Source organism: Mycetomoellerius zeteki, unplaced genomic scaffold (genome assembly GCF_001594055.1).
Source record: "Mycetomoellerius zeteki isolate Tzet28-1 unplaced genomic scaffold, Tzet1.0 scaffold135, whole genome shotgun sequence".
Taxonomy (NCBI): Eukaryota; Metazoa; Arthropoda; class Insecta; order Hymenoptera; family Formicidae; genus Mycetomoellerius; species Mycetomoellerius zeteki.
Window position 1 is genome coordinate 1,647,729 of NW_017256287.1, and position 16,306 is coordinate 1,664,034.

Sequence of the window (16,306 nt, forward strand, 5' to 3'; positions counted from 1 at the left end):
GCTCCATCAGAGCAGGGCGTTGTACGTTTGGTGACTACAGAACTGGAACTGTCAACGAGTGTAAGTCGTCGAAACGACGAGTGACGGTAATCTATGCGTACGAATGGCTATGTCGCCATGAGACACCTGCGACATTCAGCCTGAGACTGGTACGAAGTGTATAACATTCGAGAAACTGATTATGCACACGTACACCATCTCATACCTGATAACGATCACGTCTCTTTATTTTCTTACGCATTGAACTTATCAAAAGTGCTTATTTTCTAAATATTTGTCTTTCGCGAGCAACCAAGAGAGAAAATCGCGTTTACATTACACAACTCTACCATTGCAGAATATGATAAGTTGAAATCAAAAACATAAAGTGATTTTTCTTTATATTATACGCATTTTAATAGCTATAAAAAAATTCATGCCATTTATCTAGCAAAGAAAATTTCTCTACATATTCTTGGAAGTAAACGTTGTAATTAGATATCAAATTTACGAAAAAATTTAGTCACAGAATTTAATTTATTCAGAAAACACTTATAATTAGACTTATTTCTATCAATGTAGATTAACTTTAATTTCTATTTAATTTATTTTGTATCTTTTTCTAATTCTTAGAACTAGAAGGAGATAAAAAGTATGTTAATCCAAGATTAAAATTAATCTACATTGGTAGAAATGGATATTAGAAAGCTGCTTATTCCTTTTTATACGATAAAGATTTTTCTATTAACTTTCTTATGAAAAAATAATCTAATTGCAAGGTGATTAAGAGAAAGGAAACATATCTTCAGAGATATTCACCTGAAGATTTATCTCATTACTGGGAAGGAAAGGAGAGGCACAGGGAGAGGGCAGGACAGAAACTCGGAAGGGGATGAAAATTTTTATTTGGCATTTACGAGCCGATTCAAGGCTGCGGAAGGACCCTGCCCCAAGGAAGGACGCTTTAATATCCGCTTATGACGGCTATGTTTCACAGTCTGAGACACCCACTCGGCCCCATTCCGCCCCATCAACCCCCATAGTGCGTTTAATTTACGTGTTTTCGCGAGTTATTCGCCCTCCCATCCCTACACAGCCCTCGTCGAAGAGGGTCGGTCGCCATGACAACGCCGGGCATCCCGGCGCCCAATCGTAGGACGCCTACACCGCGTCGACGTCGGCCCTACGAGGACGAGAAGGACGATAATAATTGATGGGGAAGGAAGGCTGCCCCGGGGAAGTGTGTGGAGGTGTGCGAATAGGTGGTCGGCGGTTTCGTGGGATGTAGCGGGGGTTAAATCGACAATCGAAAAGCGCCGCGTTTCACCCGCCACCGTTCGGAAGTTCATTGCGGGATAAAAATAAGAGGAAGGATTCACCGAGAATATACCTACCCTCGCTTTTGGCGATACGAACTCGGGCACGCAGGAAGAAGATTGAAGCATTCAAACAATCCAAGGTGCAAAAATTTAGAAATTCAAATGTTTAAGAATCAGTAAATCTACTCAAGAAATATAAAAAACTTAAAGATCAATTTAAAAAAATTTAAGAATATAAAAATTCCAAAATCAAATTTTTTATGTGCAATACGCAATGCCTTCTTTCCAATAACTTTAATTCTAAGATGTCAGTGTGCACGGAATGAACGATTCTACTAAAATATGTAAAAATTCAGCTAGATACAGAAATTTGAAAATAATTTTGTTGGACTATCAAATGATTTGGAAAATATGTAATTAATAAGAATCTGAAATATGATGAGCAATACTGCAAAAAGCTTTGAAATTCTAGTGACCAATTTGAGCGTTCTATATAATTATTTGAATGATTCAATAAAATTATATTTATTTACTTAAACCTCGTAGTGTGTCACATAAATAAAAACAGTTTCCATTTAGTCAAAAACCTAAATGAAATAAAACTGGAATCGAATTTTTCATTAAGTTAGCCCATTTGTTATCAATTTGAATTGTTATTCATAAGTGCTATTTGAATTAAAAATTAATTTAAAATTTTATTTTTATTTAGCTAAATTCATTAAGTTAGCCCATTTGTTATCAATTTGAATTGTTATTCATAAGTGCTATTTGAATTAAAAATTAATTTAAAATTTTATTTTTATTTAGCTAAATTTTTAGATATTTCAGCAAAACTTTTCCGTGTACATATTTTACTAGGATTGATAAAAGTGTCGATGCAATTGGATCTTTTAATCTTTTATGTTCAACGATGTTGCCAGCGTCGATTTTCGAATATGCGGATCTAAGAGTCCACGGGAAATCCAAGGATTCACGGCTATCAGAATTCAGCTTGGAAAGAGACTCGCGGCTCGTGCGGTACCCCCGCTATGCGACGCTCAAATTCCGGTGACTTGTGGTGTCACTCGTTGAATTCCGCCGAGCCTAACGACGATTTCCTGTCCGCCTTGCCGGGGACGAAGAGTATTTCAGATACGTACCAGGCGATGTACAACACAGCCGCCTCCCGGACCATCATGCGATTCGGCATTCGCGAGAGATGAACGTTGAAACGAGGTTTGGTCTCCTCCGTCTCGCTTCTTGGTGCTTAATCCCGTAAGGATCGCTTCACATCGCAAGCATGGTTTCATTCATGTTCCATCAGTTATCACGAAGTACTATAGGTATCCCTATCTACTTACGATTACTTCGACTTATGACTACTTTGATTTTCGGATTTATTATGCGCCAGTATCTGCTAAGAATTGAAAAAAGATGAAGAACAAGTTAAACCGAGATTAAAATTAACCTACTTTAGTAAAACGGGCATTAACTTATTACTTTTTCATATAATTTTATAATTATTTATATCCAGAATGACTAGTAATACAAATATTATTACTAAAAGAGAAAGAAAAATCATAGATTTGCATTATACGATTACTATTCGACTTATAGATAATTCGACTTACGACCGAAGGAACGTGTAAACCCTGTTATGAGTTGAAGGATGTGTAAAAATATAAACTTTACAGATTTAGAATCTTCTGCATAATATTCTAATATATACTCTGATATAATTACTAACTTCGATGCATTATCGATAAACGCGAAAAAAGATGCAATTAATTGCGACTTGTTTTGCAGCGTGAAGATGTAAAGGCGATCTTGTATTGAGATCGTGGTCTAGGGCAGAGACAGCGTGGTACAAGCGAAGATTTTATCTCGGGCAGCTGATCACGCCGCCGAGGAAAGAGCATCCAAGGCTCCTTTCTTTCTTTCTTTCTCCTTTTTTTCTTCGAAACCTCGAGGTGCTACTGCAGATTTGCATAAGATCAGTTACCGATTAAGGCCGATAGGATCGCCGTCGACTTTGGCTAGAATCGGGATCGCTGGCTTCCTGGATTTCTTTTTTCTCAATCACTTGCAAAAAAGTATGCTGCGAATTCACCAATAGTTTTCAAAGTTTTTTTTCTCTTCTTAATTTGTTCGTCGTCCAGTATTCTATTATTAGCCTCGTAAAAAAATCCGTTAAACTTTATAGAGAAGAGAAAATTAAACTTTGTGAATTTTTCATCGTAAATGAGAGGAAAGATAGGTGCGAATTTCCTTGACAGTCGCAATTATGCCGATAGAAACAATTGTACAAATAAACACACAATTGCGACAACAGTTGCAACAATGCTATGAAAATATTTAACGAGACATTATAATCCAAGTAAAAATACTTATTAGAAATATTTATTTATATTTATCATAAATATTACATAAAATATTCTATATTTTAATAATATTTCGAATAAAGCTTTATATAAAATATGTATAAAATATCTATATAACATTTCAAAAAATGAATATTAATAAATATTTATCGTAATATTCTGTGCTGTCTAGGATTAAATATACTAATATATGTACATGTGTATTATATATACATATTCCCACTCTACGCTTTCAGAAATGTTATATTTTTTCAAATTCAAATTGATTTTAATAATTTAATGTTTTTTGTGAGTTTATGTGGCTGGTTATATAACGCGCAAATCAATGTCAACACGAACTTGTCCAGTACACCAAAATTTTGCAAAGGAACAAACATACGGCGATCGTGACATTGTATGCATATTAGACAGCTGGGCAATGCAGAAACTTGCACTTGTATCCAAATGATTTATGCGTATTTCCGACGCATTTGTTAGACGTATTCTTATTAACTTCTTCGATATATTAATAAATAAATATTTATTGATTTATTTATGTACTGTGGAAATCAATAGGAATTTATTAATATATTGATCAAAACACATACACGAAAAAACAGTTATTAAAAAACAGTACGTTAAAGTTACTTTATTTTATAAAAATAAAACTCTCGACTAATAAATCATTACGTTATCATATAAACCAAATACAGCGAGTGTTTTGATTGGTTTGTAGACTTATATGTATCATACTTATATATATTTGTACATCAATCCTTTTTATACGTAACTCACACAGCATAGATCATTCCAGTAGTATGCAATAACATTGCAGCAATGTTACTGCAGGCTTCAGTATTGTATGGGGAAGAGCGCATAACACGAATGAAATCTCACGAAGGATCCGGAAGTTGCTCAAAGGCTACCGACAAAGATCTCGAGCTACCGGTTTCTTATGAGATCAGAAAATAAAGTACGGGATAGATAGAGAAGAAGAAGAGTGAGCAGGCGAATGTGATCAGTAAAATACGTAAGAAGATAAATATATGTTATATATATAGTTAAATAGATAGATAGATACATGGACAGACAGAAAGAGAGAGAGAGAGAGAGAGAAAAGAAAAAATCGATGATATCGATGAGAAGAGAACGCCTTGTAGTCGCGTATTCGGAACATCGTACGTCAGAGAGGCTTCGAGCCCGTGGGAACACGAGATGCCTGTGGGCTCGACGAGTCCCCTTTGGGCCCGTGCTGCAGGTAGATAACGAGGAACTGCCTAGACGAGTCGCGCGGGAAGAGAACACAGAGTTATAGAGGGAGAAACAAAACGAACGTACGGGCACACACCGAGACGTGTGAGGAAAGAGAGAACAGAAGGGTAGAAGAGGGAGCATCAAGCCCTCTCTGAGGTGACACCGCCGAAAAATGCCCGTCAACATTCCTAGAGATTTTTTCGGCCTTTGTCGAGCGCGCGACTGTACGACGTCGCGTCATCGATCGGATCGAGGTTTGATCTTGAATCATAACTCAATACAGAATGTTTCGTATCGAACTTATACAAAATATTTTTTGATTAATCTGGAATCCTTGTCTTGCCATGAGAATTAAATTTAAATTTAAATTTTAGATTTAAAAATATTAATATTTATTTTATATCAAAGATTAGAAGATATTCAATAATACAATTAATTTCGCGAATCAACGTGCACCTGCCTCCTTGTCCGAGCGTTTTAATGGACGACGAACCCCAACGCGACACGCTGAATGTGCCAAATGAGACGTGACTGGAACACGAATAGGGATCTTGGTACCATAGTAGGACTCTTAAATGAAACCCACGTGCACCCTGAACTCGTGTATAACTATTGTTATGCCGATGCGCTTTGGACAATCGCGAAAAGATAAATCATTTCGTGCTCTAAATTCTTTTTCAGATCAATAAAAGCACTTAATGTTCTCGTACAATTTTCTATTCTCATTTCTGTGACGTAATAATATAGAATTAACTATAAATAATTGATTACAAGTTTATTATAAATTATTTTAAAAAATTAGATGTCACTAATTAAATGTAAAATTTTGTAGAATTGAAATTTGATATTTAATTACAAAAATAAAAATGCAGAGGAAATGGATAATAGCAAGTAAAAATTGACCGACAAATGATCAACACAAGCGAAGAAAATTTAGCTGGTAAAATGCGGATTTTTTTATCTCTAACAATATTTTTGCGTGAATCTTATATTTTGAAAAAAATGGAGCTTAATAAAATTTCTGACAAAATAAAATAAGATGATAAAACTTCAAAAATTTATATATAAGAAAAAAAAATGAATTTATACATCTCTTGTTTAGTGAATTAAAATAAAAGCGACTTTCCCGTATCTGTCATTAGAAAGGGAAATTGTTATACGCTGTGCGAATCTCGTTGATGTTGGATTCGTTCGGCGCTCATCTCGTTGCGTTTTTGTTCTGCATAAATGATGAGCCCGAGTATTTTAATGAAGACATTCCGCAGCTGCTTGCCGGCTTCTTGGCGCACGACGACGGGAGAAAGAGGAAGGACAATCTCCTTGACTTAGATTTTATTCCTCACCGCTTCAACGTCGTATCTCAATGACGTGAACAATGGGATTATGAAAGCTGCTTTCGCAAACTGTCGATTAAGTTCGATGTTCTCATAATAAAAAAAAAGGAATACAATAAATCAAATTAAACGATATCAACAAAGTCATAAAATAAGCTAAAAGAAAATGATTTTAAATAGTTACAAATTCGCTTATAATTTACTATAAATGATTTATTATGACTACAAATTTTATTAATAGAAAATATATTTTTTTATGTTTCTAATTTAATAATTAGTTTATAATCTGAATATTTCTATTTTGAGGTGTATGTAACTCGTAAAATCCATTGCAAGATAACTCTTTCGTGGTGTATAACAAACTTAATGGGTGTACCAGTTACTTCCGGACTTCCGGACTTTTTAGAAAAGTCTTGCCGATATTAATTGACCAAAACGACTGGGTTCCATTCCTCTAAATGGATAGAGCCCGAAGATCGCGACGTTGCGCTGTAGAATGCTCGAATCATGCTCCCTAATTCTTCGATAATCCAGAGGCTATACGAAGATTTACTGCGATCGTCTCCGAAGTATCCTGAAGGGGTCTCCCGCAGAGCAGGTAGCTTCTTGCGCGAGAGGGGGAGGAGGAGAAGCGGAGAGATTTCTGTCAGCATGACCACGATTATATCTGTGCGTTTATCTACGCCTATGTCAGCGACGAGAGATAGCCGAATGTCCCTGTTCTACAGTTCTATGTATGAGAGAACATGCGGCTCATTTATGTAATGGGGGATTCCTACTGTAGACAGCGCATTGGTGGCAGGAGGACAAGAGGGGAAAGTTAAAGACGAGGAGAGATCCAACACATTCCCTGATCATAAATCTACCTCGTGGGAGAAGACGCTGATATCACGTGGGGTCTAGGATAAAGATGAAGGTATATTGCGGCCGATGGTAATTTTGGGTAAACCGGGAATTTCGATAAATTAAAAGAAGATTTGCTTCCGATACTTTTATTTCTTCATTTTCGTCTTCGCCACGTGTGAATTCTTATTTACGTTTGGTACATATATATATATCTGGTGGAAACATTCATTAAGAAAATTCGCATAATACAAATAGCTATCATATATTAAAAGAAAGAAAAGGGACTGTAAACGAAACTATTTTAATAATTAATTGATAATTGATATTTTGATGACTAATAGAACTAGAATTAATTTATCAGCTGCCACAAAATTTGAACATTGACGTGTGACAAATAGTCGAGGAATTCAAAAAGTAAAATTAATATTCATATTCACGGTCGGGACATTTATTGCACTGGTGCAATACCAATTCGATCCCCTATGTCCCAGCAGGTTACAAAAGGGGGAGCTCATGTATTCGGTATTTAATTACCGAGAACTGAAGGGTGATTTGCGCAAGTGTTCGATTATTTATTACGCAAATATTTAGTGCTTTCAATATTTCTATCACACAAAAATTTAATATAAAAATTTAATGTAAACTATTAGATTTCTACATTATAATGTTCTCTTTCAGATGTAGTTGTTCTTTAACAAATATACAGTATTCATATTTAAATATTTGCAGATAAAAAGATCGATAAAGGAAACTATTATTTTATCCTTCCTGTTTCAATATTCTGATTTTTAACGTTAATTGCGCTAGTAAATTCACAAATGCGATTTCATCGCAAGCATAATGGGAACGGTGAATAAACTATCGACCAAACAAAAGCCAATTTGCTAATTACAACAGCATATATTTTAAAGGCAATAAATTTCCTTCTCCTTTCCTTTCTCCATCATTCTTCTCTTCCTTATATACTATACGGGGTTTCTACATGCACTGTAATCCTCTATTCGTACTAAACTTTTTAAAGAATATAGCATCGGTACTCATTTATATTGTTAAAGTTTGTGTTATAAACAGTTTAAATACGAAATTTAATTGTATTTAATCGACTTTTTTAATTCAATTTTTGTTAATAAAGAATTAATTTTCATTTCGTAAACAAAAAACCATCCTATATGTCAGTTGTTTTTTTCTTATCGAGAATCGAGACAAGGCCTTCGATTGCTATACAAGAATTTATTTTATTATTTACTAGATTTACTGGCGGCTATCGTTTATTGTAATCGGAACCCGATCGGAGATTATAGAGTTTATCTTTGTACATTTTATGAAACAAATTAAAAATTATTTTATTTCATTTAAATGGACTTTGATTATAATATATTTTAATTTAATGTTAATCTGTCATTATAGAGAATTGAATTTTTTTAGCTGAATAATATCTAAAAGAGATAACGAAAATTAGGAAGCTCGAGATTTCGCTGCTGTTCACGTGAATTTCACGTGGCTTCCTGTCGCTTCCTGTCGATAGTTTTTCCGTGTCTGAGGCATATGCACGATTGCGTAAGAAAACACAGGGATCATATGAAACGGTAGAAGAAACAGAACAGACTGATTTATATATGCTGCCGGGATGTCCCAGCCAGAGTCGACGATGTTAAATTGCCGGATAAAACGTGATCCCTTACAGAATATTTATAACGCATAAAGTTAACATCACTCTGCATTTTATATATATATATATATATATCAGTAAAAAATCTTGGATTTTTCTCTACAAAATATTATTAACTGCATTTATGCATTCAAATCTTTATATAGTATTTAACAAGTACATAGCAGAATAAAAAAATTATGGAATTCTGGATTATTAATTTACTACTTTTCTTAGAATATCATAATCTTACTTGCAGCGTAAATAGAAACGGAACAAAATGAAAAAACTGCATTTTTATGTCTTGAAAAATAGATTCACTTCTCGTATTTCTTTATGTTGAAAAAAAAGATTGAAAATATTTTATGGTTGACTGGCTCTTTGTAGCAAAAGTTAATGCTTGTTTTGACGCAATCTCATATCATTGAGTCAAATAATGTACGATAAAAACTAGCGGCAGCAGTAACGACTTACTAAACGCCATTTATCTTGGAGCGAGCGCAGACTACGAACAACATATGCCTTACATGTGATAACGCGCGCGTCGATCATCTGCGCGTTTCCTCCTCGGCCGAAGTGACGAAGTTAATTGCTCGTTTTCTCATCTCGTTAGCGTTACTTCCGCCTACGTCAGGAAAACAAATGCACAAGCCCACGTGTTACGAGCTTAAATTAATGCCCTCGTGTTATTACGCTGCATGCAGAACTTCAAGATTTCTTGTAAAACCTCTGACAAACAAAATGTCTCTTTGCATCTCCTCCATCAATCAAAAAATTATTTCTTCGTAGATGATATAATAATAAAAAAATAATGGTTTACCAGTGCTAAAATTTTTGCAGCAAGTTTAATGTTGTAATTTGCAACACTTTGCTTACCTGTATTACTCATTGTCAGAAGAAGAGATGGAAACTTGTGATTAAACAGAGAGTAGATTAAATTTCCCGTTCTTGTTTGTGCTCGATTAATTTTCTCATCTGAAGCAACACTAAATTTCTGTCGGGTAATTAATTTTTGTAAACGAATTGCAAAAATATAAAATCCTATTTTCTACATTAAAAATTGCTTTTAAAAATTAATCGATTAAAAATGGAATAAAAACTACAAAGTAAAGTTAATAAAAAAATGAATAAGTTTATGGATTAAAAAATATATCGTCAATTATAAAATATATTACAATATATTATAATATATATATTATAAAATATCTAGTTAAAAAGTAACAAATACCTCGTTTTCGTTTCAGCAATACTAATTCGTAAAGATAATCACAAAAATCGAGAAAATGAAACAATCATAGAAACCCAAAAATTGTGAAAAATTAAAAAAATTAAAATATTGATTGATTAATTAATCAAAGAAAACATAAATATTGACGGTAAATAGAAAAAGCAAATGATGTGATATGCGAATTATTTATTTAACAATTAGACAGGCGATAACATGAGATGGATACGATGTGCTTAATGTAGGCAATACGATGATGATTATATCGGACAGATACTAAACGGTGAAGTAGCAGGTGGAAAAGATTTGAGAGATGAAGAGACAAGATATGCGTAGGGTGTAGCCAGGGTGCAAAGAATAATATAGTTGACTCGTCGGATAATAACTATTTTAATTCGCTAACTCGGGGAGATTTCAGAATATTTGCGGCGCCTATTATTTATGATACATTAATAATAATAATTAATAATAATAATAATAGATTTATATATATGGCAAGATCATTGGTCAATAAATACTTCACTTAAGTCGGCAGCTAAATTTGCCAAATAATTATTTTATTGTTCTGATTAGCAGTACTGATATAAATTTAAAAAATCGTACTCTTTAATATCAAACTTGTTTCTAGCAATTTTCGAATGTACATGGTTATTATTTAAACGTTGTATTTTTAATAAAATAGCAAATTCACAAATTTAATGTTTTAAAATAAGAAAAAGAATCGAAGATGTTAATTATTTGGGAAATTTAGGTGTGCCTTGACGGTCTAAATCGCACTACACTATTGTATCAGTTGGAGACGATTCTCGGTCGCGTTTTCACGGCCAATCTCTCTCTTCGACACCAGACACAGTAGTCACTATAAAGGTAATAGTGCGCGCAAGTATTCGTCTAATATTATCTGTTTTACGCTAATAGTAGATCCTTAAAATATGTAGGTAACACTATGTACATGACAACGACGGATATTTCAGTCGTCATTTTTGCTTAACAAAGTCCTCGTTCCTGTCATATTCACGTCTATACGATCCACATCATTATAGTAAATCGTATTATTAAATTTTCTTATTACTTGAAACACAGTCCTTTAGTCGACTTCTGAATTTAAGGAAATCGCATGCCTGCTGCCGATCTCCAACGCTCGATCCTAGAACCAGTAGAGGTCTTTGGAATCCTGAACTTGAGATTCGAGTCCTGCAACAGTGAATAAAAGAGAAATGTTATTGAATATACATATAATTCATTAAATCTATCAATATATATTTGATACATATATTCTTTTTTTATACAATATTTGAAGTTTAAATTCTGTTATATATGTATATATATGTTAAAGACTTTGCTACTTTTAATTCTATATTTCTTAGATTTTGAAGTGCCTAAAAGTAAAACATTAATCTTATAATACAAAGGTTTCTGACTCTTTATTAAAAAATTTCTAAACGTTGTACAAGTGATCAACTGATTCAAACTGCTTTCCGATTTGAAAGACGTCTCTTGTCGTTGCTCGAAATTATTTATCGGTAGTAATAAAAGAAGAGACAACATTATGACGGATGCGAGGGTGCAGAACTGGTGATGGCACCCGCTGAGCAACACGAGCAAACCGACTGACGGACGAACGTCCAAGGGACAAATGGGGCCTGATGTCATGAGACCGACCAGTTAAGATCTCATATTCTTTGTGGTCGAATTTATCTCTTATCTCGTTATATACCGAAGAGTGAATCGACAGATCATCGTCGCCGATATAGCATTCTTGTTTAGGAAAGCGCAATTTTATTCTATAACCATCAAATACATAATTTAATAGTACAGATATTATTTCGTATACAAGAGATATTTGAAAAGTTTTGCAAATGAATACATAGATAACTCTAGAGAGAGTGCTTGATTTTGCATCATCTTTTATAATATCATCGGAGAAATTTTATTTCATTCAAAGTTTTGTTTTGGCGGTAGTGAGAGTATTAAACGTTGCTTTGGTACTTTAAAAAATAAAGGTGTTAGAAACCATGCTGTTATCAGATATCTTGTAAAATAATACGTCGTCATCATCATATGAAATTTATGCAGATATAGTAATATATATATTTTTACAAGATATTTGATAGCTGCATGATTTTCTAACTTTTCTTTTTTTTTTAAACAGCATTAGTCTCATTACTCATAAAACAAAACAATTTGTCAGAAAGAATGAAATAAAATTTCTCCGATGATTTTATTTATAAAAAATGACGTCACAGAATCAAGCAAATAATTTTTCTCCGCAGCTTTATATATGCATTAATTTGTAAAACTTTTCAAACACTATATATTAATTATTAAAAGCAATATCTCCGCTTAAAATTGAACACAGACTCTCGCGTAATTTAATCATTATTTTGGAAACATTATTTTATATAATTAAATAATTATTTCAAAAGATTAAATAAAAAAGTGAATAATGTGAAAATGTTGCTTAAATATATGGTTGAATTAAATTACTACACAATCAAAGAGTATCTAAAACAATAAATTCTATTTTCAAATATCTCTTTTCAATATTTCTTCTTTAATATTTCCTGATCGGATTGAGCGAGCCGCGCCTTCGATTATCGTGCAACAGATCGATGTTTCGACATCATGAATTGCCAACACGTGATACGGGAGATTGAGTTTGTATCCATCGATACGCACGTGTCGGCACGTGGACGGATCTACCTGCTTCAAAGTCAGCAACGTGAGACCCGTGATATGTCGCCATATTGGCGCACTCACGCACATATATATATATATATATATATATGCGGGTGCGACATAAAGAGCTCGATCGTGTGAGTGATTGTCGGCATCGCGTGGAACGCAAAGTATTATTTGATCGAGAGAGTCACTGAACTGGAAAATGATCAAGAAAGGCATCGACAAATAAAAAAAAAACAGTCTCCGAAAATTATTGCAACAGCTCGACTATTATGCAGAAATGATGAATATATATTTGAAATGAAATTTTATCTTGTACGAGGTTTTATGTATAATACATGATACAATCTATTATTGGAGGTATTTATAAATCATTTACACATTATTAGAAATTATTATAAATTGACTGTTGATCAGTGTATTCGTAGCATTTCCATTTTAAATTTAGCATAAAAAGAATGTACACAGAAAGAATGAATTTTTACTAAAGTATCTAAAAATTTAACTAGATACAGATCTATAACATAAAAATAATTTTACATTATCACAATAATTATGTAGGACGCCATTTCATAGAATGTCAACACTTTCTGCAATATTGTTTTGCAATATTGTTATTATACTTAAGCGTCTTACATAATTATTTTGACAATCAAACAAAATTATTTTCAGAAGTATTTAGTTAAATTTTCAGATTCAGTAGAATCGTTCTTTCTGTGTATAGGAAGAATAATGTGTTTATTGAAAGGATATTGGAAATTTGTGTAATGTTTTCAACAATAAATCTGATAAAGTAAAATTTTTCTCGAAATTAAACTAGGAAATATTAGGAAATACTTTATACATATATGATATATATTATATATATAATATTCGAATTTGGTTACTGAAAATAATTAAATCAAGAATGTAACGGTGTTTTATACATGATTTATACTATATAAATTAAACGCGATTGTAACTTTATCTAACGGATGAAAGGTGAAAGTACCTACAAGAATTTACGCTTTTTCCGCTTAAATTGTAGATTATCGTGGCCTTGAATCCGTTAGTTTATTTAGAATGTTATTTTGCGTGATTGAAATTTTAGTAAGCGTCACGTAGAGGAGAAATTCTTGGCAATTTCTAACAGAACGTTTCGTTTCGCCGGTTTCCTTGGAGTTTGTACGCCTCACTTCTTTGTCGGTAAGACTAAAGGGAATTCCTTCGCGCGGGATCTCGCAGTGCTCTTTGATATCGCGATATTGAATGTTGGAACATTCATAACAGGTGCGTCCGTCCGTAACTTTGTATTCGCTGATCTATGTGCGTTTGAGGTTTCAAACGGAAACATCTCGTTTTGCATTTCTTAAGAATATGATAAACGCGGCACACGCCTTTTTCACGAAATGCTTATATCTTTATACGAAGTCCATACAAAAATTATCAATTGAGCTAAATGGTTTAAATTAATATTTAGCATTTTTTCGTCTTATCATTCTTGGAATATATATAAATTACTGGCAAATAATAATAATAATAATATAATTAGTAAGTCATTACTAATAAAATCATCACATCGAAAAAGAATAATTATATTAATAACATAATGTTCTAAATAAATCAAATTTATATATTTCAAAAATTATAGCTCTTCTTCACAATTATTTTACTGATAACAGAAACTCTTATTGAAAAACGCAATAATTCAGAGTGATCATCGTAGTAATCCTTGTGACATCGTTAATCCTTCACACGGAAATCTTGAACAGAGACGCCGGTATATAATCTTCGTAGGAGGACATCCTAATTCAATACATCCTGCGACACCGCGAATACCGAGTAATGCGCCATAAGTGTCACCGACTAGGACGATTTATGCGAGTCGCTTATATAACGCATATTCGCCATAGGTATATGCGAAACCGATATAGCCTGCATGCAGGGTGCTGGGAAAATGGCGAGGCAAGGGACAGCTTGGTAAATGGTGTGTCGAATAACCCGGACAATATTGCTCGATGTTTGCCATATTACCACGAAGTCACCCTCTGTGTTTGCAAGATACGGCACGAGGGCTACGGTACACATCTAATTCCCAGAGTGAAATAACGACCGAATGTGCCGAAATATCAATTTTAGTCATTATACTTAATCCTTAAGTATAATCCTCATCGAATCTTTATTTCCGTCACTCTTCTTCTATTATCAAATATGTATAATATCGCCTTTGATAATTTAATATTTTATAATTGAAATTTGATAGTTAATATTCTTATACATGGAAAGAACGGTTTTGCTGAAGTATCTACACTGAGAAAAAATATAATTAATTTTAATAAATATTTAGTTGAATACTGCCAACTAAATATTTATTAAATATAAAGATATATTTATTTGATACAAGAAACATAAATTTCATTTAACAATCATTCTTTTTACTGAACAAATATTTATTTACTGTAAGTAAATATTTAGTTGGCAGTATTGAACTAAATACAAACCTGAAAATAATTTTGTTGGGCTAATAAAATAGTTATGTAAAACGTTTAAGCGTTGATAATGCTGCAAAAAGCTTTTAATATTCTAACAACTTGTTTGAGCATTCTGCATAATTATTTTGATAGTCCAAAGAAAATTGTTTTCAATTCTGTATCTGTATAAAATAATTTTTAAATATTTAAAATCATTCTATCCGTGCATATACTTCAATTCATATGATATATGTAATTTCTTTTTATCTTTATTAGAATAAGAATTTGAGATTTTGATTGTTCTGAGCTAAAAGACTTTGAACAGATCTTTTGTGTTTACAAGTGGCTTTTCCGTTTTTCATCTAGAGCTAGTCTAAAGGAGGAAGGAGGCAGTTTTGACACGTGCAATATTGCGTCCAACACACGTCGCTGATCCTGGAGATTTGAGAGGTTTAATTTGTAATTAATAGTCGCTCATCGGTGCATACGGGTTCAAGAGGGGCGCCAGTCGACCAGGCTTACAACGAGTTCAAGTATATTGGATTCCAGACAGCGAGGGGTCTGACCCTTCCCCCCATTGATAAGGGTCATCACAATGCTCGTCCGTTGAGCGCATCCCTCGCCGGTGAAGGGATGGCAAAGGGTCGAGTCCTCACTTTTTGCAGAGCGAGGGTGTTCGATTTAATTTAATCTCGATGCCCTTGTTTCTAAACGTCGAACGCGATTTTCAAACGGTCGCAGGCGGAAAGGTGATCATCTTCGTTTTACGTTCTGTGTAACGAGAGATGCGAGGAGATCAAAGAACAAAAAAAAACATGATAACGGAAACTAATAATGCAGGATATCCAGACTTGACGATTACAAATAAGAATTTTACATTTCTTGATTTTAAAGCGCGAAGCTTTAACATCGATTGTATGTATAAAATAAAAGCTTCAATTTAGGAACATGCATCTCATATCTTCACACAGTTTTTATACAAAAATATATAAAAAAAAATGCAAATGTATCAAGAATTCCAAGATTTTATATCGGAAGATTGAAAAAGGATAAAAAAACTGTTAAAATGACGAAGAAAGCACAATGAATCTCGCGTGTTCGCTAATGCGGCAACCTATCTAGTTCGCTTCGTTCGTAGAGAAGCAAGCACAATTCGAGAGATCGATATAACCAGCAACCGCTCGACCACTCCCTCCGTTCGCAGGCTGACCAATCGAGGATGACTGGCCA

At 33.5% G+C, this 16,306-nt stretch overlaps 1 protein-coding gene across 6 annotated transcripts in view; it reads right to left on the reverse strand.

The window, feature by feature from the left end:
• Positions 1 to 10,615: 10,615 nt before the first annotated feature.
• vg (transcription factor vestigial) overlaps positions 10,616 to 16,306 on the reverse strand; it is a 57,444-nt gene continuing 51,753 nt past the window's right edge. For 2 of the 6 annotated variants that reach the window (XM_018462253.1, XM_018462254.1), the window contains exon 6: positions 10,616 to 11,138. In XM_018462253.1, coding sequence (XP_018317755.1) covers positions 11,000 to 11,138 — 139 coding nt within the window. In that variant the 3' untranslated portion in view covers positions 10,616 to 10,999. The remainder of the gene's footprint in view (positions 11,139 to 16,306) is intronic. The other 4 variants (XM_018462257.1, XM_018462256.1, XM_018462255.1 and 1 more) reach the window with 3 other exon arrangements.